General features: G+C 39.8%; 1 protein-coding gene across 33 annotated transcripts in view; it reads left to right on the forward strand.

Moving 5' to 3' along the window:
- clasp2 (cytoplasmic linker associated protein 2) overlaps positions 1-25326 on the forward strand; it is a 242744-nt gene that overhangs the window by 162074 nt on the left and 55344 nt on the right. For all 33 annotated transcript variants that reach the window (XM_051935860.1, XM_051935863.1, XM_051935866.1 and 30 more), the window contains 6 exons: positions 21446-21522; positions 21917-22009; positions 22118-22263; positions 23737-23872; positions 24440-24510; positions 24951-25010. In XM_051935860.1, the coding sequence (XP_051791820.1) occupies positions 21446-21522; positions 21917-22009; positions 22118-22263; positions 23737-23872; positions 24440-24510; positions 24951-25010 (583 nt within the window). The remainder of the gene's footprint in view (positions 1-21445; positions 21523-21916; positions 22010-22117; positions 22264-23736; positions 23873-24439; positions 24511-24950; positions 25011-25326) is intronic.

Raw genomic sequence — 25326 nt, forward strand, 5'->3', positions numbered from 1 at the left:
TCTCCTGTGAAAGCTTACAAGGCCAGTGACATTCAGTCAAAGCAGGGATGCTATAGGTGGGGAGGTATAGGGGGTCCTCATGTCAGACTTTGAGTGAATGCAGTGTAATGGTATTTTACCAGTACGCTAAGAAGTTTAAACTGGAAATGCATTGCTTAGAAAGCTAACATAGGGAGAACTTGCAGCAGACAGCATCCTGTTACGATAAATAAACCCATGATGCTTGAACTGTAAAACCACATGCCATGACACTTCAAAGATAATACTAAACAGTACTTACAAATCAAGCATAGTGTTGAATTCCAAGTGCTCCCTGTGTGAAGTCTGCATCTTCTCCATGTGTCCATGTGGATTTCCTCCCACAGTCCAAAGATGTCCTGATTTGATGGATTGGTGATGCTAAATTGGCCCTAGTGTGCGTTTGTCTGTAGTTGTGCTCACCTTGCGATGGAATAGTATACTTTCCAGAGATTGTTCTTGACTTGTACCTGTTTCTCGCTGCAATAGGATCCGGCTTCCCCGTCACTCTGCTGTGAATAATCAAGCTTAGAAAATAGATGGATGTTTTTTTGTATTTTTTTTTTTAAGACAGATGTTCGTTTGTATTTAATTTTTTTAAAGAACAAACTCTGATACAAGGCCACAACTCAATCAAAAAAAGAAAAATCATAATATATAGAGGCACATAACTTGTTGTCCCTATCTGGAAAGGGATGGGTGATCGCCTGGATTGCAGCAACTACAGGGTGATAACACTGCTCTCTGTACTGGGAAAGGTCCTTGCTAGGGTCGCCCTCAATAGGATCTGTGATCACTTGCTCACCTACCAGCGACCGGAACAGTCTGGTTTTACACCTAAGAAGTCTACCATCAACCACATCCTGGCACTGAGGGTTCTCATGGAGTGCAAATGTGAGTATCGGCAGAGTTTCTTTGCAGCCTTTGTCGATTTTCGTAAAGTGTTCGACTAAGTTGATCAAGCTGCCCTGTGGGATATCCTGAGGGTTCGGGGGATCCCCTCGAGGTTGCTGGATATCATGGCCGGCCTGTACACTGGTACTGTGAGTGCTGTGCAGAGTGGAGGCAGAACCTCTGTGTTTTTCACAGTTGATTCTGGGTTTCGTCAGGGGTGTGTTCTTGCTCTTAATCTGTTCAATGCTTGTATGGACTGGATGTTGTGCAAGGTCGTGGGGTCCAGTGGCTATGGGGCTTTTGTTGGTGAAGATTGATTCACGGATCTTGACTTTGCTGACGATACTGTGATCAATGGAGGCTCTGATCTGGGTGCTCAAGAGACTGAGCTAGGAGTCTGAGTGTCTGGGCTTGCGAGTGTCCTGGATAAAAACCAATATCAAGGCCTTTAAGGACCTCTTGGGCACAGCCATCAGCAGTGTGTCCGTCTGTGGAGAAAGTGACGACCTTGTAGAGAAGTTTACTTACCTTGGCAGTGACATTCATGTCTCTGGTGACTCTTCCTATGAAGGCAGTAGATGGATTGGGAGAGCATGGTGGGGGGTCATGAGGTCACTGGAAAAGGGGTGTGTGGCGCTCCCAATATCTATGCAAAAGGACGACGGTCCTAGTCTTTAGAGTCCTGGTGCTTCCTGTCTTCTATATGGTTGCGAGACATGGACGCTATCCAGTGACCTGACACGAAGACTGAACTCCTTTGGTACTGTGTCTCCCCGGAAAATCCTTGGGTACCGTTGGTTTTACTTTGTGTCGAATGAGCAGTTGCTCATTGAGTCCCGTATGAGGCACATTACCTGCATTGTGAGGGAGCGTCAGTTACGGCACTATGGCCATGTGGCGTGTTTCCCAAAGGGTGATCCAGCTCGTAGGATCCTTATTGTTGGGGACCCGAGTGGCTAGACCAGGCCAAGGGGTCGCCCACGTAACACCTGGTTGCGGCAGATAGAGGGTCATTTCCAGAGGGTGAGACTGGACCGCGTATCTGCCTGGGGGGTTGCCAACCGGGATCCCAAGTTGTTTCATCGTATAGTGGGTGTGGCAATGCACTGTACCAGTGCATGCTCCCCAACTTGAGTTGACTTGCACATAACTGTATATTTTTTGTTTTTTTCAGTAATAGTCAGTTCAGATCTCAACCCAATAGAAAAATGGCAAAATCTGAAGTAGGCCCCTTAAAAGTAAGACAGCAATCAAATGGAGAAATTGAAATTGTTTCCTAAGAAAGAATGGGCAAAAATTCTCAAGGATCACTGAAAAGCAGTTTGTTTCAGTTATGACTGCTAAATGAATTACATTTACATATTGAAATAAAATAGTCACTTTTACTAGTAAGTTAATTATTTCTCATCTGCGTTATCTTTTATTTTGCATGGTACAATTCATAAAAAAAAGTAATTTTTTTTTTTAGGCTACGTACGTTCAGCATACTAAGTTAGAACCATCTTTCTACTTTGTGGCACAACAAGCAGATAATCTGCGGCATTGTCTTCTTAGTTTGCAAAAATCCTTTAGATTCTAGCTCTTCACGAGCACTGGTGCAACAGTTATTTATCTTTGTGTTACTTCCTTTGGATATGGACAAATGATTTACAAAAGTGGAATGAGAACTTGTTAAGGTAAATACAGTGCATCCGGAAAGTATTCACAGCGCATCACTTTTTCCACATTTTGTTATGTTACAGCCTTATTCCAAAATGGATTAAATTCATTTTTTTCCTCAGAATTCTACACACAACACCCCATAATGACAACGTGAAAAATGTTTACTTGAGATTTTTGCAAATTTATTAAAAATAAAAAAAAATGAGAAAGAACATGTACATAAGTATTCACAGCCTTTGCCATGAAGCTCAAAATTGAGCTCAGGTGCATCCTGTTTCCCCTGATCATCCTTGAGATGTTTCAGCAGCTTAATTGGAGTCCACCTGTGGTAAATTCAGTTGATTGGACATGATTTGGAAAGGCACACACCTGTCTATATAAGGTCCCACAGTTGACAGTTCATGTCAGAGCACAAACCAAGCATGAAGTCAAAGGAATTGTCTGTAGACCTCCAAGACAGGATTGTCTCGAGGCACAAATCTGGGGAAGGTTTCAGAAAAATTTCTGCTGCTTTGAAGGTCCCAATGAGCACAGTGGCCTCCATCATCCTAAGTGGAAGAAGTTCGAAACCACTAGGACTCTTCCTAGAACTGGCCGGCCATCTAAACTGAGCGATCGGGGGAGAAGGGCCTGAGTCAGGGAGGTGACCAAGAACCCGATGGTCACTCTGACAGAGCTCCAGAAGGACAACCATCTCTGCAGCAATCCACCAATCAGGCCTGTATGGTAGAATGGCCAGACGGAAGCCACTCCTTAGTAAAAGGCACATGGCAGCCCGCCTGGAGTTTGCCAAAAGGCACCTGAAGGACTCTTAGACCATGAGAAAGAAAATTCTCTGGTCTGATGAGACAAAGATTGAACTCTTTGGTGTGAATGCCAGGCGTCACGTTTGGTGGAAACCAGGCCAATACCATCCCTACAGTGAAGCATGGTGGTGGCAGCATCATGCTGTGGGGATGTTTTTCAGCGGCAGGGACTAGGAGACTAGTCGGGATAAAGGGAAAGATGACTGCAGCAATGTACAGAGACATCCTGGATGAAAACCTGCTCCAGGGTGCTTTTGACCTCAGATTGGGGCGACGGTTCATCTTTCAGCAGGACAACGACCCTAAGCACACAGCCAAGATATCAAAGGAGTGGCTTCAGGACAACTCTGTGAATGTCCTTGAGTGGCCCAGCCAGAGCCCAGACTTGAATCTAATTGAACATCTCTGGAGAGATCTTAAAATGGCTGTGCACCGACGCTTCCCATCCAACCTGATGGAGCTTGAGAGGTGCTGCAAAGAGGAATGGGCGAAACTGGCCAAGGATAGGTGTGCCAAGCTTGTGGCATCATTATCAAAAAGACTTGAGGCTGTAATTGCTGCCAAAGGTGCATCGACAAAGTATTGAGCAAAGGCTGTGAATACTTATGTACATGTGATTTCTCAGTTTTTTTATTTTTAATAAATTTACAAAAACCTCAAGTAAACTTTTTTCACATTGTCATTATGGGGTATTGTGTGTAGAATTCTGAGGAAAAAAATGAATTTAATCCATTTTGGAATAAGGCTGTAACATAACAAAATGTGGAAAAAGTGATGCGCTGTGAATAGATAGATAGATAGATAGATAGATAGATAGATAGATAGATAGATAGATAGATACTTTATTAATCCCAAGGGGAAATTCACATACCCCAGCAGCACCTTACTGATACAAAAAATAATATTAAATTAAAGATTGATAATAATGCAGGTAAAAACAGACAACAACTTTATATAATGTTAACGTTTACCCCCCACCCCCAATGGTGGAATTGAAGAGTCGTATAGTTTGGGGGAGGAACGATCTCCTCGGTCTGTCAGTGGAGCAGGACAGTGACTGCAGTCTGTCGCTGAAGCTGCTCCACTGTCTAGAGATGACACTGTTTAGTGGATGCAGTGGATTTTCCATAATTGATAGGAGCCTGCTGAGCGCCCGTTGCTCTGCCACAGATGTCAAACTGTCTAGCTCCATGCCAACAATAGAGCCTGCCTTCCTCACCAGTTTGTCCAGGCGTGAGGCGTCTTTCCTCTTAATGCTGCCTCCCCAGCACACCACCGCGTAGAAGATGGCGCTTGCCACAACCGTCTGATAGAACATCTGCAGCATCTTATTGCAGATGTTGAAGGACACCAGTCTTCTAAGGAAGTATAATTGGCTCTGTCCTTTCTTACACAGAGCATCAGTATCGGCAGGCCAGTCTAATTTATCATCCAGCTGCACGCCCAGGTATTTATAGGTCTGCACCATCTGCACACAGTCACCTCTGATGATCACGGGGTCCATGAGGGGTCTGGGCCTCCTAAAGTCCACCACCAGCTCCTTGGTTTTGCTGGTGTTCAGGTGTATGTGGTTAGAGTCGCACCATTTAACAAAGTCATTGATTAGGTCCATATACTCCTCCTCCTGCCCACTCCTGATGCAGCCCACGATAGCAGTGTCATCAGAGAACTTTTGCATGTGGCAGGACTCCGAGTTGTGTTGGAAGTCCGATGTATATAGGCTGGACAGGATCGGAGAAAGTACAGTCCCTTGTGGCGCTGACCACAATGTCAGACGTGCAGTTCCCAAGACGCACATACTGAGGTCTGTCTTTAAGATAGTCCACGATCCATGCCACCAAGTATGAATCTACTCCCATCTCTGTCAGCTTGTCCCTAAGGAGCAGAGGTTGGATTGTGTTGAATGTGCTAGAGAAGTCTAGAAACATAATTCTTACAGCACCACTCACTGCCTCTGTTCAAGTGAGAGAGGGATCGATGTAGCATATAGATGATGGCATCCTCCACTCCCACCTTCTTCTGATATGCAAACTGCAGAGGGTCGAGGGCGTGTTGAACCTGTGGCCTAAGGTGGTGAAGCAGCAGCCTGTCCATGGTCTTCATCACATGTGATGTCAGAGCAACAGGCCGGAAGTCATTCAGCTTACTAGGACGTGATACCTTTGGGACTGGGGTGATGCAAGATGTTTTCCAAAGCCTCGGGACTCTCCCCTGTTCCAGGCTCAGGTTGAAGATGCGCTGTAGAGGACCCCCCAGCTCCGATGCACAGACCTTCAGCAGTCGTGGCGATACTCCATCTGGACCCGCTGCTTTGCTGGCACGAAGTCTCCTCAGCTCTCTGCTCACTTGCGCTGTTGTAATTTTGGGTGGGGATGTCTCTCCTATGCTGGTATCAGCAGAAGGATGTGTGGAGGGTGCAGTACTCCGAGGTGAGAGTGGGTTAGGGTGGTCAAACCTGTTAAAGAAGTTGTTGAGAGGTTTGCTCTCTTCACGTCTCTCTCGATGGTGGTACCCCGCTTCGAGCTGCAGCCAGTGATGATCTTCATCCCATCCCACACTTCTTTCTTGCTGTTATTCTGCAACTTCTGCTCCAGCTTTCTCCTGTACTGCTCCTTCGCCGCCCTGAGCTGGACTCGGAGTTCCTTCTGCATACTTTCCGGATGCACTGTATCTCGAGTTCAACATGCTATACTATGTTCTTGGGCATTTCAGTAACCTATTTAGTAGCTTATCCATATGTATTTAGTCTGCTAACATTATTTGCAATTAAGTCAGCGTTTCTCAACCTTTAAGTATTTGCGACCCGAGTTTTCATAACAGTTTTAATCGCGCTCCCCTAACATTTTATTGAAACCCTAATAAAATGTATTCCTATATTTTTTGCTGCTGATACACCGCTACAAGTTTAAAATTTCCCTACAAATAGTGAAATTACGCCACATATGGCAACATTCGCGCCCCCTTTTTTGTTATGTCGTGCCTCTCTAGGGGGGCACGACCCACAGTTTGAGAACCGCTGAATTAAGTCCTTCAGTTTATCCATAGTAGAATTTATATTATATTTAATGTGGAGAACAATAGGTGGAAACAGGAGAGTCATCTGTACCCATGAAAACTTTTCTTGATGAAGAGAGTGAAGACATGAGTCATTTTAAAAGAAGTGCTGTTTCTTTTTCTTTTTTTTTTTCCCCTTTGTTTTCATGGCTTTTGGAGTGAGAGTAGTTGGGTCATTTCATCAGTTCGTCTTCTGTCCGGTTCCTCCATTAGCATATTACTATGTAAGAACTGATTTTAAGTTAGCAAAACCCTATAAAATAAAACAGAATTGTGCAAATGAGAATACCCATCTAAGCAAATAAGAACATATTTTCTTTTCAAGCAAAAATTCAATTTCAAGCTCCATTTAGTAGGGAATCTTGGATTATAGGAATGTGTACCAGCACTTTGTCCTTGCACAGATATTTAAGGTATAATGCAAGTTTGCCATTGCTGTCTACTTGTGCTTTGTGAACTTGTGGAAAACATATGACCCTGTACCCCACCTTATTTCATTGAAGTGGCAGCAACTACATGGAAATCTAGGGCAGCTTTGTGCCATTTAGTCCCAGTATTGTAGAGAAAGAGTTACGTTCACCTGTTTTGCATTCTGTTGTGTCTGTTCAGGGGGGCATTGGACTGCACCATGGATACATCTAGTTTTGTAACCCATTTGTGATTTTTATGGATAAAGGATCAGGACATAGGTGATGCTTAGAGAGTTTCCATTTAGGACCCATTGATTACATCTTTCTGCTGTTTGATGATGTCTGGACCACATAAAGTGCTTTCTCGTGCAATTTTGAACACTTGGCAGCTAATTGTGATGCAGTTGAAATAAGAATTATCCCCCCATATCTAAGAACATGCTTCCCTCCTAGATAAGATTGGCTTATTTTGAAAAACTAAGGGATAAGCAGCTGCCCCTAATGAAGGTGATGATATACTGTACCTCTTGGTTTTGGTCTGTGTTCCCTCTAGGCCTTGGTGCATGCATTTTTTTTTTTGGAATGAGCAACAAGTTTTAAATACCAACAATTTTTGAGTGGTATTGGTAATGCATTTCTGTGTATAGCACAAAAAAAAAATCCCACGATTTACTATATTGCATATTTAATGTTAAGTATCAAAAACTAACTGATAACAACAAAGTTTATTTCTACTTAAAATTTCACTGAATATTCAAAAACGTTTTTCTTCTGAGCTTTTCATGAACATTAACAGTCAGTCAGTCATTTTCCAGCCTTCTATATCCTAACATAGGGTCACAGGGGGTCTTCTGGAGCCAATCCCAGCCAACATAGGGCGCAAGGCAGGAACAAACCCCGGGCAGGGTGCCAGCCCACCACAGGACACACACACACAGACCCACACACTAGGGACAATTTAGGATCGCCAGTGCACCTAACCTGCATGTCTTTGGACTGTGGGAGGAAACTCACACAGACATGGGGAGAACATGCAAATTCCACGCAGGGAGGACCTGGGAAGTGAACCCAGGTCTCCTTACTGTGAGGCAGCAGCGCTACCACTGCGCCACCATGCCGCCCACATTAACAGTCTGTCCAGAATTTAAAAAGTGTTTAATTCTCATCATGTTTTCCAAATACTTGGCATTTATATGAGTTACAGATTTTGTTTTATATTGTTCATTGCACTAAATCCTTGCACAGTCAGCACTTGAGGACTGGAATGTGCCGGAAATCTCCAAAAGTGAAAATAACTGTTATTTAGTAAATATGTAACCATATCTTAAAATGTCTTTACAGGTATAGTTTTTAAATTTTCTCTAATCAGTATTTTGAACCTCATTTAGTGGTTTATACACAATCACATCGGTCTCTGCAGCTTTGACAAGTTCTTCAAATTTTTGCCTCCATACAATTGTGTTAACAGTCCTTAGCAAAATATCAAGTATCGCTCATAAGGGTAATGTCTTTCCAAGTGTTATCTATATCTGCAGGTCCTGACAACGTACCACACAATGTCGCTCTGACAAGTGTGGAATTGACTGCCAAAAGAGCAGCTACACCTTTTTATTTTACATGCATGTTTGATGTGTTGTCCAAGGTAAACATTACCAAATGGTTTAAATTTAACTTGGTTTCCATAGTCCCAAAAGCAGAGCAACTGTCACATACTGATAGAAAATCAGAACAGGTCGTTTAGCCCAACGGACCTCCTGTCTACTTAATTAATTAATTAATTAATTGTTCCAAAATAACATCAAATCTAGTCTGTTAAAGTTAATATGCCAGAGAACACAATTTTATGAATGGATTTTCTTTCATACCTAAATTTATTACAAGCAATTAATATTTTTGAAACTGTTATGTCAGTTGATTTATCAACAATGAGTGTGTGGTAGGCAGATTTTATACTTTTTTTTAACATGTTGATTTTGATGGTTGATTTTATGCACTTTATAAACTCAAAGGCACAATTCTTATTTTGCCAACTATTTGTTATTTTCACGTGTTTGGCAACATGCTCATGAATATCCTGAGCAGTTAACATGGAAGAATTTATTTCCACAGACAGCAAAACGTTATCTATTAAAACTTTTACTTGTTGGGTGTCACTCATTTTTGCTGCACAAACCGTTTGATTGATTTTTAAGTTTTGTGACTGAAGTTATGAGATTTGTAGTTCAAGTTGAGCATTCCATGCTTTCCCTGAGGTCCATTTTAGAATATTCAAAAATTTCTCCCAGAAGCATGATGTCTGGCGCTATCTGGTAAGTCCATTTTAACAAGCCATTCCAGCCTCTACCATTCCATTGTAAACTCCAGAAATCTTTTCATCAATGTACTACTTAATCTGTTTCCTTCAGGTTTTGCTCAGACATGATTAAAGTGACCAAAAAAAAAAAAAGTGAAAGTTGCAAAGAAATAATAGCATATGCTGTTTTATATAGCACAATTTTATTTGAAAGTCATTTAAATCGTGTCAGTAATTGATTTAGTTTAATGATAGTTTAACTTTGTTTAAAAGTCAGGTCTTTTATGAGCGAGCATGTAAAATCCATGAGCAAAGGTCCTAAAATGTATAAGCGATTGCTTAGCTTAAAGGAGACATTGGCCTTGGTGACATGTGAGATAAAGCAAACAGTCAGTGCAGTAGTAGTAGTATTTCAGACATTTGTGGTGAATAGGAAGCTAAGTTTTTGCACACTGAGGTCTAATTTAAATAGCCATTGATAACTGAATTAAGTTACCAATTCAGTTTTCAACGAAGTGTTAAATGATGTGTGACTAATGCAATTTTATATACTCGAGAATTTGATGTGTTTATGTTGCTTCTCCAGTTTTTTTGTTATGGCACAAAACAAGTGAGGTATAATACTACTTTATTAAGGGTGAAGCGATGCCACCAAGCCTGCATGCAAGAAGAACTGATTGGATTGGTATTCAGCAGCATATTTTCACTCTGTTAGTTAAAAAAATGTCTCTCTGCTGCTTGATAACAGCTGAAGAGTACATACAGTGCATCCGGAAAGTATTCACAGCGCATCACTTTTTCCACATTTTGTTATGTTACAGCCTTATTCCAAAATGGATTAAATTCATTTTTTTCCTCAGAATTCTACACACAACACCCCATAATGACAACGTGAAAAAAGTTTACTTGAGGTTTTTGCAAATTTATTAAAAATAAGAAAACTGAGAAATCACATGTACATAAGTATTCACAGCCTTTGCCAGTTTCGCCCATTCCTCTTTGCAGCACCTCTCAAGCTCCATCAGGTTGGATGGGAAGCATCGGTGCACAGCCATTTTAAGATCTCTCCAGAGATGTTCAATCGGATTCAAGTCTGGGCTCTGGCTGGGCCACTCAAGGACATTCACAGAGTTGTCCTGAAGCCACTCCTTTGATATCTTGGCTGTGTGCTTAGGGCCGTTGTCCTGCTGAAAGATGAACCGTCGCCCCAGTCTGAGGTCAGGAGCGCTCTGGAGCAGGTTTTCATCCAGGATGTCTCTGTACATTGCTGCAGTCATCTTTCCCTTTATTCTGACTAGTCTCCCAGTCCCTGCCGCTGAAAAACATCCCCACAGCATGATGTTGCCACCACCATGCTTCACTGTAGGGATGGTATTGGCCTGGTGATGAACGGTGCCTGGTTTCCTCCAAACGTGACGCCTGGCATTCACACCAAAGAGTTCATTCTTTGTCTCATCAGACCAGAGAATTTTCTTTCTCATGGTCTGAGAGTCCTTCAGGTGCCTTTTGGCAAACTCCAGGCGGGCTGCCATGTGCCTTTTACTAAGGAGTGACTTCCGTCTGGCCACTCTACCATACAGGCCTGATTGGTGGATTGCTGCAGAGATGGTTGTCCTTCTGGAAGGTTCTCCTCTCTCCACAGAGGACCTCTGGAGCTCTGACAGAGTGACCATCTGGTTCTTGGTCACCTCCCTGACTAAGGCCCTTCTCCCCCGATTGCTTAGTTTAGATGGCCAGCCAGCTCTAGGAAGTGTCCTGGTGGTTTTGAACTTCTTCCACTTACGGATGATGGAGGCCACTGTGCTCATTGGGACCTTCAAAGCAGCAGAAATTTTTCTGTAACCTTCCCCAGATTTGTGCCTCGAGACAATCCTGTCTTGGAGGTCTACAGACAATTCCTTTGACTTCATGCTTGGTTTGTGCTCTGACGTGAACTGTCAACTGTGGGACCTTATATAGACAGGTGTGTGCCTTTCCAAATCATGTCCAATCAACTGAATTTACCACAGGTGGACTCCAGTTAAGCTGCAGAAACATCTCAAGGATGATCAGGGGAAACAGGATGCACCTGAGCTCAATTTTGAGTTTCATGGCAAAGGCAGTGAATACTTATGTACATGTGCTTTCTCAATTTTTTTATTTTTAATAAATTAGCAAAAACCTCAAGTAAACTTTTTTCATGTTGTCATTACAGGGTGTTGTGTGTAGAAGTCTGAGGAAAAAAATGAATTTAATCCATTTTGGAATAAGGCTGTAACATAACAAAATGTGGAAAAATGATGCATTGTGAATACTTTCCGGATGCACTGTATGTTGGAAAAAAAAACACATTTTTGATGCTGTGCTTTTTACTCAGCATCCAATAGATAAACACCTTTAATTTTTGATTCCAGATAACATTTTGAACACACTCCTTAATCAGTCAGTTTCTGTTTTATGTAGTTCTTTTCACAGAGCATACACTCACAACATTGTTAATCGTAATTACATATTTCACTATCTTTAAGTTAATCAACAGACGAAGTAGTGTGTAGATTTTTTTTTTTTCACTTATAATACTGTTAAGCAATTGTCTTACAGTACAGTTAATCTTTTATTACCAGTGTCTGTTGATACTTAACAGCGATCCCACAGACGGACATGCTTAACACTATAATACTGGTATACATTGATTTAGGTGCCAACGATGTCTGAACGGTTTTATATTAAGTTTATGGTGCTGATTAAGTATATGACTTTGGTTTTTCCAGATTGGCTCTAGTTTCTGAGATATTTAATAGTTAATTAATTAACACATTTGAAAAGCATTCAGAATTGCTAGAATATTTTTATTTTAGTTATAACTAGTAAGTAAACAGTCTAAAATCATACAAAAAAGAAATTAAAAATATCAAACAGTAACAGGAAAAAGTTATGTATAATTTGATTAATTAATAAAATATGAATTAGTTATTAATTGTTGTCAGTGCTTCAAAAAACGCTGTTTATGTGATTTACTTTTATGTGTGTCATCAGGACAATCACGTTGGAGACTCCCAACAGTAGTCTGCCATCATGTGTATATCCCATCTGCCTTGATATCTCTCCTCCATCACCTTCATATCCTGGTGGAACCTCTCGCCTTGTTCCTCACTGAAGCCTCCAAGGTTTTCTGGAAATCTGTTTAAATGGCTATGGAGATAGTGCATCTTTATGCTCCTATTAACTCCCAAATTTCTGAAGTTAGCAAGCATATCTTGCACCAATTATTCATAATTGTCTGCTCTGTGGTTATACAAGTTGTTCTTCACAACAGAGACAAAACTCTTCCAGGCCGAAGCCTCAGTGTCATTCATGCATTTGGTAAAATTGGAATTGTTCATGAGTTTACGAATCTGAGTACCGTCAAAGATTCCAGCTTTTAGTTTTTCCATGCTCAGTCCAGGGAATGATCTACAAATGTACTTGAAGCAATTACCCATTTTGTCCAAAGCCCTAACAAATTGCTTCATCAATCCTAGCTTAATATGAAGCAATGGGAGAATGATTTTGTTCTTATACACCAGCGGCTTGTTGATGATATTCGCAGTGCCAACAATCATTTCTTCCCTTGTAGGCCATGACACTTTTATCCAATGATCTTGCTTTGCCCTGCTATCCCAGAGGCACATGAAGCATGGGTATTTTGTGTATCCAGATTGCTGTCCAAGCAAGAAGTTCACCATCTTCAGATCAACACAAATCGACCACTGATGTTCATGATAACGGATTTTCTGTAATATGATTTTTACATTTTCATATTCTTCTTTAAGTTTTGTTGAGTGAGCAATGGGAAGAGATGCATAACGGTTACCATTGTGCAAGAGAACACATTTCAAGCTTCTAATGGAGCTGTCTATAAAAAGCCGCCAGTCTTCTGGTCGATATTCTGTTAGTCCCATTTGAAGTACAATTCCTGGGATATCATTGCAGTATACAAGTTCTTCCTCTTGGTTGAAATATGGGAGAAGCCTCTCTTCTCTTGTCCGATATGCTGTAATTTTAACTTCCACCTTTATAAGATTTTGTTCATTAAGTCTGGACGCTAAAAGTTCAGATGCTTGCTTGGATAGATATAAGTCTCGAGTCAGGTCATTGAGTTCTTTTTGTTTGAGGTGTCGAAGAGCTTCCCTCAAATTCACTTCCACTGCTGCTACCTACCATACACTCTAGTCCCTGCCTCTCTTCAGAGTCTTACAGTTGCTGGTTTGGTAGTCTGGTAAACACTGGTATGGGAACGTCATTGCTATGTGGAATAGGTCTTGCTGATTCCAAATCAGAATAATCCCACCAAGCTTTCTTGTAACGATTTTAAGCCTTTAATTTTTACAACACAAAAATAACAATTGTCATGGTGGTTTTTTAGTTCTCTCCATACCATTGGCACACCAAAGTTTAAACTTTTTCTTTCACCTTTTGTCCACTGTCGTAGGTGCTCCACACATGTTTTGCAAACCATATGTGGAGCCCAAGACTTATCCTGGTCTCCAAGCTGTATTCCAAAATAAGCCAGGTATACTCGATGCACAAAGTCTGTGATATTTCTTCTTTGTTTTTCAACCATGTACTCTCCACAGATGTAGCAGAATACATCAGGATTGTTGATGCCGTCTCTTCTTGATGAAGTCATATTTTTTACATGTATTTATATACTTGCAAACTTGTACTGTAGCAGACTTTTTTACTCTGCAAATTCACAGTTGAATACTGGCTTCAAAAAGTCGCTTTTATAGCATTGTAGGCCTACAAATTGAAATACAAAATAATTATATGGGATATTTCATTACCTAAGACACTGTTAAAGAGTCAAAAGACAGACTCTTTATAATCTGGAAACTCTTTATAATTACCAGAGCCCACGAAAAATCTCTTAAACCTGGCCCACCTTAAATCCCTTCCCGTCTTTTGTCTTGTAAATGTGTCGATAAGCACAACTAGCCTACTATGGCAAACCCCCATTCCTCAACCCCCACCCCACCCCACCCCCGCCCCCATGCCACAGAAAAGGCAAGAAGTTCTTCCAGTTCAAACATTGATTATCTGGGAGTGAGCTACCTAGAGTTGTAAAGGGGAAATAATTTCATGTGTGTTCTGTGTCTACAACTATCTATGTAAACACACCGTTAAAACAAACATTTTTCTTGTTTTAGTAATAAATGACAAAATGTAGTCGGCTGAAGTCCGCATGTCAATTAAACACTTTAACAAACGATATAAGGACAGCTTCTATGGTGCAGCGGTAAGAACTGCTGACTTACAATCCAGAGATCGCGAGTTCAAAACCAGCTTCCTCGTATATTTACTGTTTTGAGTAGTGAGGTGGTCTTATTGTTAATATTATACAGTACAATAAAAACATACATTTCATTTGTGCCTATAACAGCCGGTGTAAATTTAAAATGTAAAAGTTAGTGGGTTTTTTTTTTTTTTTTTTTTTTTTTACTCTCTCAGTCATGATCACGATACAAACCCCCCAATACCCCAACCCACCACCCAGATCTCATACTGTTAGTTTTTATCTGAAACTGGGAATAACAATAGATGTACAGTTGTGCTTGAAAGTTTTTGAACCCTTTAGAACTTTCTATATTTCTGCATAAATATGACCTAAAACATCATCAGATTTTCACTCAAGTCCTAAAAGTAGATAAAGAGAAACCAGTTAAACAAATGAGACAAAAAATATTATACTTGGTCATTTATTTATTAAGGAAAATGACTGAATATTACATATTTGTGAGTGGCAAAAGTATGTGAACCTTTGCTTTCAGTATCTGGTGTGACCCCCCTTTGCAGCAATAACTGCAACTAAACATTTCCGGTAACTGTTGATCAGTCCTGCACACCTGCTTGGAGGAATTTTAGCCCATTCCTCCGTACATCAACTCTGGGATGCTGGTGGGTTTCCTCACAATAACTGCTCGCTTCAGGTCCTTCCACAACATTTTGATTGGATTAAGGTCAGGACTTTGACTTGGCCATTCCAAAACATGAACATTATTCTTCTTTAACCATTCTTTGGTAGAACGACTTGTCTGCTTAGGGTCGTTGTCTTCCTGCATGACCCACCTTCTCTTGAGATTCAGTTCATGGACAGATGTCCTGACATTTTCCTTTAGAATTCTCAGATATAATTCAGAATTCATTGTTCCATCAATGAAGGCAAGCTGTCCTGGCCCAGATGCAGCAAAACAGGCCTAAACTATGATACTACTACCACCATGTTTCACAGATGGGATAAGGATCTTATGCTAGAGTGCAGTGTTTTCCTTTCTCCAAACATAACGCTTTTCATTTAAACCAAGAATTTCTATTTTGGTCTCATCTGTCCACAAAACATTCTTCCAGTAGCCTTCTGGTTTGTCCACGTGATCTTTAGCAAACTGCAGAAGAGCAGCAATGTTTTTTTTGGAGAGCAGTGACTTTCTCCTTGCAACCCTGCCATGCACACCATTGTTGTTCAGTGTTCTCCTGATGGTGGACTCATGAACATGAATTAGCCAATGCTTAGAAGCTTCAGTTGCTTAGAAGTTACCCTGGGGTCCTTTGTGACCTCGTCGACTATTATACGCCTTGCTCTTGGAGTGATCTTTGTTGGTCGACCACTCCTGGGGAGGGTAACAATGGTCTTGAATTACCTCCATTTGCACACAATCTGTCTGACTGTAGATTGGTGGAGTCCAAACTCTTTAGAGATGGTTTTTTAACCTTTTCCAGCCTGATGAGCATCAACAACTCTTTTACTGAGGTCCTCAGAAATCTCCTTTGTTCATGCCATGATATACTTCCACAAACATGTGCTGTGAATAGCAGACTTTGATAGATCCCTTTTCTTTAAATAACACAGGGTGCCCACTCACACCTGATTGTCATCCCATTGATTGAAAACACCTGACTCTAATTTCACCTTCAATGAAATGTCTTGACGTTCACATACTTTTGCCACTCACAAATATGTAATATTCGATCATTTTCCTTAATAAATAAATGACCATGTATAATATGTTTGTCTCATTTGTTTAACTGGTTTCTCTTTATCTACTTTTAGGACTTGAGTGAAAATCTGATGTTTTAGGTCATATTTATGCAGAAATGTAGAAAATTCTAAAGGGTTCAGAAACTTTCAAGCACAACTGTAAGTGGTGTTTTGAGACAATGGAACTGGAAATTCTCTGATCTGGAGGTATAAAACCTGACACACACATGCTGGTGAATCTGCCTTCTTCGTATCTGATTGTCACTTGATTTTTTTTTTTTTTATTTATTCAGTTTTATTGAGTGTTCCTGCTCACGTTGAATTACTATGCACCTTATGGTCCATGATGTTAAAGCCGCACTGACAAAAAACAGAGACATAGGTATATATGATTTTTGGAATAACTCATTTTATGACCTGTATAGTACAATTCGGAAAACACTGTGGCACTGATGCAACATTATTCATATTATTCATATTCATTTGCATACCTTCTTGTTGTTGTAATCAGTGACTGCGGTTCCTCCCGAATCTCCCCCCCCTCCCCCGGCTCTTGCCTAATCTCCACTTTTTGGTGCATGGTGGTGTTTCTTTTGTTCTCCAGGATATGCAGAGGAAAGAATAGTACAGAGAGGTCAGTTCCGCGCTATTCGCAATCATCAAATTCAAATGTAAACAGTTCCCACACACCCAAGGACCGTCCTTCCTACATTTATGACATGTGTACCTGTAGCAATGTACACACTTCTCTCTATGCTGTGGTTCCTATTACATTGAAGGGGCACCTGACACTGACTGAGTTTGCTTCCCTGGGGGAAGCGGTGGTCTTGGAACAGAATCTTGTTGATGTTGCATCCTCTTTTTCTTTTTCCATCTCCTTTTCTTATAAGAAGCGACAATGAAGTTCCTCTGTAAGGTGAGCAAAGAACACTCTTCTTTTCTCAGTGAACCCATGCATGCCTTGTATAGTACATGTGCGTTGATCGCTGCCAGGTCAGGCATGTTGTAATACATAGCAACCGGCCGCCTGCGTGTTCCTACTCGCACTGAATAAGCTCACGCCTTCTGGTCCATGATGTCAACGCAGCACTGGGGAAAAAAGAGACAAATATATGTGACATTTTGAAGAAATCATTTGATGACCTGAATATTACCAATCATCACACTAATGCAATATTATTGAAAACGAACAGCGTCAGATCAGGTATAAGGACCGTCCCGTACTAGAAGCTAGGTGATCCTTCACATACAGTAATCCCTCCTCCATCGCGGGGGTTGCGTTCCAGAGCCACCCGCGAAATAAGAAAATCCGCGAAGTAGAAACCATATGTTTATATGGTTATTTTTATATTGTCATGCTTGGGTCACAGATTTGCGCAGAAACACAGGAGGTTGTAGAGAGACAGGAACGTTATTCAAACACTGCAAACAAACATTTGTCTCTTTTTCAAAAGTTTAAACTGTGCTCCATGACAAGACAGAGATGACAGTTCCGTCTCACAATTAAAAGAATGCAAACTATATCTTCCTCTTCAAAGGAGTGCGCGTCGGGAGCAGATCATGTCAGAGAGATAGAGAAAAGCAAACAAATCAATAGGGCTGTTTGGCTTTTAAGTATGCGAAGCACCGCAGCACAAAGCTGTTGAAGGCGGCAGCTCACACCCCCTCCATCAGGAGCAGAGAGAGAGAGAGAGATATAGAGAGAGAGACAGAGAAAAACAAACGAGCAAAAATCAATACGTGCCCTTCGAGCTTTTAAGTATGCGAAGCACCGTGCAGCATGTCGCTTCAGGAAGCAGCTGCACAGAAGGTAGCAATGTGAAGATAATCTTTCAGCATTTTTAGACGAGCGTCCGTATCGTCTAGGTGTGCGAACAGCCCCCCTGCTCAATCCCCCTAGGTCAGGATCAGAGAAAGGCAGCGTGAGAGAGAGAGAGAAAAGTAAGTTGGGTAGCTTCTCAGCCATCTGCCAATAGCGTCCCTTGTATGAAATCAACTGGGCAAACCAACTGAGGAAGCATGTACCAGAAATTAAAAGACCCATTGTCCGCAGAAATCCGCGAACCAGCAAAAAATCTGCGATATATATTTAAATATGCTTACATATAAAATCCGCGATGGAGTGAAACCGTGAAAGGCGAAGCGCGATATAGCGAGGGATTACTGTATTCCATTTTACTAGCTATATCCCAAGGATACAAGGACATGCTGCTTCTTGGTGTGGCATTTGAATTGTTTGAGTTATTTTAAAATGTGGAGCAGAGGGGTAAATCAAGGAAAAATGTCTGTTTGTCCCAAACATTATGCACAGTACTGAAGGTCTTATTTTTAGGTATTTTCTCCAGTTATTAAATTGTAAACAAGTGACATTCAGTAAACAATCACAACAGCTTGGGAAAAATTCTTTTTTTTTATAAATCTAGCGCCATTGATCCAAAAAAGAGTTTGCAGTGTAGCAACACCTAGTTGTCTGTATGTTGAAGAGTTGCAGCTGGGAAATTGGCTTTTTTTGGAAGAAACACACACGCACCTAATTTCTACCACAGTTTTGAATGTCAGCAAAATCCTGGATTTAACATTTAAAAGTATCCATGACTTAAGTGTAATAATTTTTGGCTCTTTCCATGTTCTCTTGAGTTGATGACTTGTCCCATCACCCTTGTCTTGCCTATCTGCGGTGTAAAAGTTCTCTCTTCGTTGCTATGTCTGAAACAGTCTTTTTTACTAGATAAACTGCACATAGTGAACTTGGTAGTATGTCGCACAGAACCTTATGCATATGACTCTTGATGCATGATTAAGTGGTAACTCACTGTTTATGATATGTAATAAGTTGCTTTTGAAAAAGTGAAAAATTGCCAACAAACGTCATGATTTTAAAATGAACCAAAAGATTTACAGATAGATATACATGTATTCTCAGTCCTGCTTGTTTTTATAAATAATAAAAGAATTTTTAAATATAATGATGGCAGTAGAAAATGGTGGGAATTAAAAAAAAAAAAAAAAAAAACCTTGTATATATATATTCCCAACAAAACAAGGCATGAAGCTGTACTTAAGACATCAGTGCAAAAAGTAGCTGTTACTGATAATTACTTATAATTTAATGGTCTGTAGCTGTACAATTAGAGAATTTTGGATTTACGTCAGTCTTCACTTCAAGAAATATAAGTTACCTATCAACTGCTGTATTTTTTCACTTTGTATTATTTACAGGTGCATCTCAATAAATTAGAATATCATCAAAAAGCTAATTTATTTCAGTAATTTAATTCCAAAAGTGAAACTTGTGTATTTTATAGATTCATTACACACAGAGTGATATATTTCAAGAGTTTATTTCTTTTCATTTTGCTGATTATGGCTTATAGCTAATGAAAACCTAAAATTCAGTATCTCAGAAAATTTGAATATTGTGAAAAAGTTCAATATTGTAGACTCATGGTATCGCACTCCACTCAGCTAATTAACCTGTAACACCTGCAAAGGTGTCCTGAGCCTTTAAAATGGTCTCTCAGTCTGGTTCAGTAGACCACACAATCATGGGAAAGACTGCTGACTTGACAGTTGTCCAGAAGGCAGTCATTGACACCCTCCACAAGGAGGGTAAGCCACAAAATGTCATTTCTAAAGAAGCTGGCTGTTTACAGAGTGCTGTATCCAAGCATATTAATGGAAAGTTGAGTGGAAGGAAAAATGTGGCAGAAAAAGGTGCACAAGCAACAGAGATAACTGCAGCCTTGAGAGGATTGTGAAGCACAGCCCATTCAAGAATTTGGGGGACATTCATAAGGAGCGGACTGCGGCTGCAGTCAGTGCTATGTGTGCCACTACACACGGATTTATTTGGGACATGGCCTATAACTGTCTTACCTGGGCTAAGGAGTTAACTGACTGAACTGTTGCTCAGTGGTCCAAAGTCCTCTTTTCAGATGAAATCAATCCCAGAGTCTGGAGGAAGAGTGGAGAGGCACTGGGGAACCATGTCATCTGCTGGAGTTGGTCTGCTGTGTTTAATCAAGTTCAAAGTCAGCGCAGCCGTCTACCAGGAAATTTTATAACACTTCATGCATCCCTGTGCTGATGAGCTTTATGGAGATGCTGATTTCATTTTCCAGCAGGACGTTGTACCTGCCCACACTGCCAAAAGTACCAATACCTGGTTTAATGACCATGATATCACTGTGCTTGATTGGCCAGCAAACTTGTCTGACCTAAACCCCTGTATCTATGGGGTATTGTCAAGAGGAAGATGAGAGACACCAGATCCAACAATGCAGAGGAGCTGAAGGCTGCTATCAAAGCATCCTGGGCTTCCATAACACATCAGCAGAGCCACAGGCTGATCGCCTCCATGCCATGCTTCATTGATGCAGTAATTCATGCAACAGCAGCCCCGACCAAGCATTGAGTATGTACATGTACATACTTTTCAGTAGGCCAACATTTCTGGATTAAAAATCTTCTTTTTATTTTTCTTCTAATTTTCTGAGATACTGAATTTTGAGTTTTCATTACCTGTAGGCCAAAATCAGCAAAATTGAAAAGAAATAAATGCTTGAAATACTGTATATCACTTTGTGTGTAATGAATCTATATAATATGAGTTTCACTTTTTGAATTGCATTACTGAAATAAATTAACTTTTTGATGATATTCTAATTTATAGAGATGCACTTACATACTTTACAAACATTATCAACCAGATTTATGCCAAATATGCCTAGAAGTTATATTCATGGTGTCTATAAATAGTATCTTCTCAATTTGAGATGGAGTATTTTTTAAATACATGTGAAATGAGTCAGAGTGGATCCAACCCAAAAGCCTAATTTTTTGGTCTTGTTTCAGGTTGGACTGCTAATTTCAAGTTATGTTAAGTTCATTATTAATGAAAATATTAATATATTTTTTAACATTTAGGCATTTTTGATTGAAATATTTTAATGTTAATGTTATTTATCATATTATTGGACTTGTATTGTGTTTTTTCATATCCTGATGATTTTAAATTCTATATGTAAAATTATTCAATATATAAATACATTCATTAAATTATTTGGATAAAATCAGTTGATAGATTAATCAAATAGTCAATAGACTAATCGTCTACAAAATGATTATTTGTGGTAACCCTTCTAAAAGCATGAGTTTTACTAAATAATAATAATATTAGTAATAATAATTATTATTTATATAGTGCCTTACCCAAGCTCAAGGCGCTTAACTTGGATCAATATAAAATACACATACTGTAGTATATACATTTTTGGTTCTTTTTAAATTCTAACTAATGGTTCTCTTTGTACAGGTCCTGCCAAGGAGGTTGCTGGTGCTGTGGATGAAGATGATTTTGTTAAAGCATTTACTGAGGTCCCTACTGTGCAGGTGACCACTTCATGTTCATGTAGTGCTTTTTTTTCTATGCTAGAGCTAATCCTTTGTGTATTAGCATTGTAAAAACAGCCTGATATTTACCTGGGCCTGATATAAAATGAGCAATACAAAATTCCTGCCAGTGACTAAAGACAGAGAATGTGCTCCTTACCTACGTTGGCCTCAAGTGTCAATAAACCTGAAATCATTTTTATTGACAACTGTGATGATTTTGTTTCTTTGTTTTGTAAATTGGGTGAGCAAGTTTTCGTTTATTTATGGAATTGTACCAGTAATGTGTTAGCTTTAGGCTGATCATTGCATCAATTGGACTCGAAGATTGAACTTGCAGATCTGGGCAGTATTTCACCACAGTGCTCTCATAAAAATCATCTTGTGTTTGCAGATATATTCAAGTAGGGAGCTTGAAGAGAATCTGAATAAAATCAGGGAAATCCTATCTGACGACAAGCACGACTGGGATCAGAGAGTCAATGCGGTGAGTGGTAATTTTACATGCATTGCACACTTACCTTGGACATACGAAGTGAAACACTTTGATGGGACAGTTTGATGGATGGTGCCTTGTATTTTCTCTTTGTTCTAGCTTAAAAAAATCCGCTCGTTGCTGATTGCTGGAGCTGCAGAATATGACTGTTTCTACCAGCATTTGAGGCTTCTAGATGGAGCGTTCAAGCTGTCAGCTAAGGATCTACGCTCACAGGTGGTCAGAGAAGCCTGCATCACTGTGGCGTAAGTAGCTAGTCAATTGAATACTTCAGGTTTAAATAGCAACACCACAGAGGTACCACTAATACAGTGTTTGCTCAGTATAGCTAGGAAACTTTGAGCTGCATATCACACATTAAAGCACAACAAACAGAAGAGAATCCAGTCTGTCCTTTAAGAGAGCAAACACAAGGTGATTAGGGTCATCCTGTAATTGAGTGTGGTGAGAGGGGCAAGTACTGGAGAGGTTCTCCATTACTGCAGTCATTGTTATATTGATGGAAAGAGCATTTGAATAAACCCTTCAGAATAGCAATATTTACAGTGTGGCCTGCTAGTGACTAATGCATTGGACTATAAAGTACAAGACTGCTCACTGTTACCAAAGTTGATCTGAGAAAAGTGCTATATAAATGTAATGAATTATTATTATTATTATTTGATGAAAGTATAAGCTAATTGAGTATTAAACTATTATAGACACCATAGCAGTCATACTGATATGAGTGTATTACTATGCGTCTGCTGATAACTCTATACTCTCACTTGTAGCCCAGAGTGTGCTATGATGGAATGTGTACAGGGTTTTTAAAGCTATCATATTCATTCTTGCATTTTTCTCATAGCCTCCCTTGCACTAAAGTAAAATTTGACTGTTTTGTTTTTGCTTCTTGCCTCGCCACCAAGCCTTTTTTGAATAATTGGGTGACATTTAATTTTTATTGGCTTTGCTATGTAATAGTATAAGTATGTTTAGATATTTCCTATCAAAAACGAGATGTTCACAGTAGACAGTTTTAGAACAGATTTAGGGTGAAATGCTTGGGATGCTGGTACTCGCACCCTAGCTTTACCTCCATAGGTCCGCCTTGTTCAAAAGGGAAACTAATGTTGTTGCAAATACAGTGCACGTTTTTGATTTTATGCTCTTTGAGATGTGTCTGGGTCAGATGTTAGCAAAATGTTTATTTTCTTTCAAAAGGGTAACAAATGTTATTGCTAATATCATGTACTATTTTTTTTTATGCACTTTGAGATGTGCCTAGGTCAGATATGACCAAAATGTTTATTTTTTTATTTCAAAAGTGGGGAAAAAACGTATTGCTACTACCTCAGATTCTGTTCAGTTATAACTTTCAGTTTTTTATACACTTTTTGATTTGCCTTTGTCAGATGTGACCAAATTTAAAAGGGAAACAATGACTAAACATTACTTGTTTTTCAATAAATTCATTTGTGTTGGTTTAAAATTTGTTATTACCTACTGCTTACCAGCCACTGAAAATGTCTGGCCCAGCTAAATTTCTTGGTTTGAAAATGTGGCCCAACTGAATTTGTAATTAAATAGCCCTGCCATAGACTATTACTATTTGTAAGCTTTTGATAAATACATTGCAGTAAGGACATACTTGTACTTGCAGGGCAGGGTTTTGGGAGTGACCTGACATGAACATTAGTGAGAAATCATCTCATTTTGGGTTATTTTTTCCTGAATAGACATCTTTCTACTGTACTGGGCAACAAGTTTGACCACGGCGCTGAAGCCATTGTGCCTATTTTGTTCAACCTGATACCCAACTGTGCTAAGGTGATGGCCACATCAGGAGTATCAGCCATCAGGTTCATTATTCGGGTGAGTGTTGATATGTGTGTAGGTCAGTGTATGTATAGGTGTCACGTATTATGCAGCGACAGAGGCTTTTTTCCCTATTGTAAAAGAATATTTCTGAAAGTATCAAAACAGTGTGTGAAAAGGCATGAAGAACACCTTTTTTCAGTTGTATCCTTGTTCGGATGTGTCACTAAGAGACAACGAGTAAGGGCAGCCAGCATGTCAGTAAAGCACTGTGTACCTTCCTTATTCTTTTAGTTCTGTTAACAGCTTAAATTCTGAATCATCTCCCCCAAAGTATTTCTGAAGATCTTCATAGGCTTTAGGAAACTGCCAAGTTATTGTCTATCTCCAAAAATAATATCTCATGCCATAAGCATGATGCAGTGTCAAATAAAACAACTAAAAACATGCCAAGTGACTTAAATGAGAGTAGCCATAAACATAGATATGCTAGAAGAATTTTCATTAGGAAAGTAAGTGCTTTACATAGGTTTGTGGTTAAAGTGTATACATTTAGTATACTTTGTGCAAACTGAGAAACATTTCAATGTGGATTATTTGCTTTATTCTTTTTCTCTCTCATAGCATACTCATGTGCCACGGTTGATTCCTCTGATTACCAGCAATTGCACATCTAAATCTGTGGCAGTAAGAAGGTACGTTTTTGGGGAGAATTTTATAGATGGTCTGGTCCTGGGTAAATTGTTGGATTTGTTTTTTCACGCTCAAGTGATTATGTAACTTAATTTATACATATTTATATGTAATTGACATAGCAGAAAGTCAGAATATGCAGGAAAGTGCAAAGTGGAACTGTATCACATTTTGTCATTGCTGGATATATACGTAGTTTTCCCTGACCAAATTCTCTTCAGTCAACCTGTGAATTGCTGGTGGAGCTGTCAGTAGTGCTGAATTTGTCATTCTTTGCATTCTTAACATTCCTGATAATTTGTTAAGTTGGCAAAGCAGCTTAGATACCCTTGAACAAGTTAAAAAGTACACTAGATTAGTCACAGCTGTGGCCTGTTTTGATTTTTTAATTTTTTTTATTTTAGCTAGTATGAACTTTGTATTTGCTCCTTTTTTTCTGTAGACGCTGTTACGAGTTTCTGGATTTATTACTTCAGGAGTGGCATACACATTCCCTTGAACGGTAAGTTAACTCTTATCTATCTGCAAGTGAGACATCATGGTTTCATTCTATTCTGTAGCTGCTCCTGTTTTTGCTGCTTCTATGCTTAAGCCGACCTGTCTTTTTTTCCCTTGGCTTGTGTTTTCTTGCCTTTAGCCAACCGATTATCTTGAAAAATCATTCAACAAGTTGTTTTTTCAGGACAGTTTAGACAGACAGACAAACTGAGTATCTGAGGACAACAGGCATAGTGCAGGCTGCTGTAGCATTCCTTCATACCAGGTGAAGTTGTAAACTTTATCCCAAGACTCACTTCTGATTTAATAAGTGATCATTT

Source organism: Erpetoichthys calabaricus, chromosome 13 (assembly GCF_900747795.2).
Source record: "Erpetoichthys calabaricus chromosome 13, fErpCal1.3, whole genome shotgun sequence".
Classification (NCBI taxonomy): Eukaryota; Metazoa; Chordata; class Cladistia; order Polypteriformes; family Polypteridae; genus Erpetoichthys; species Erpetoichthys calabaricus.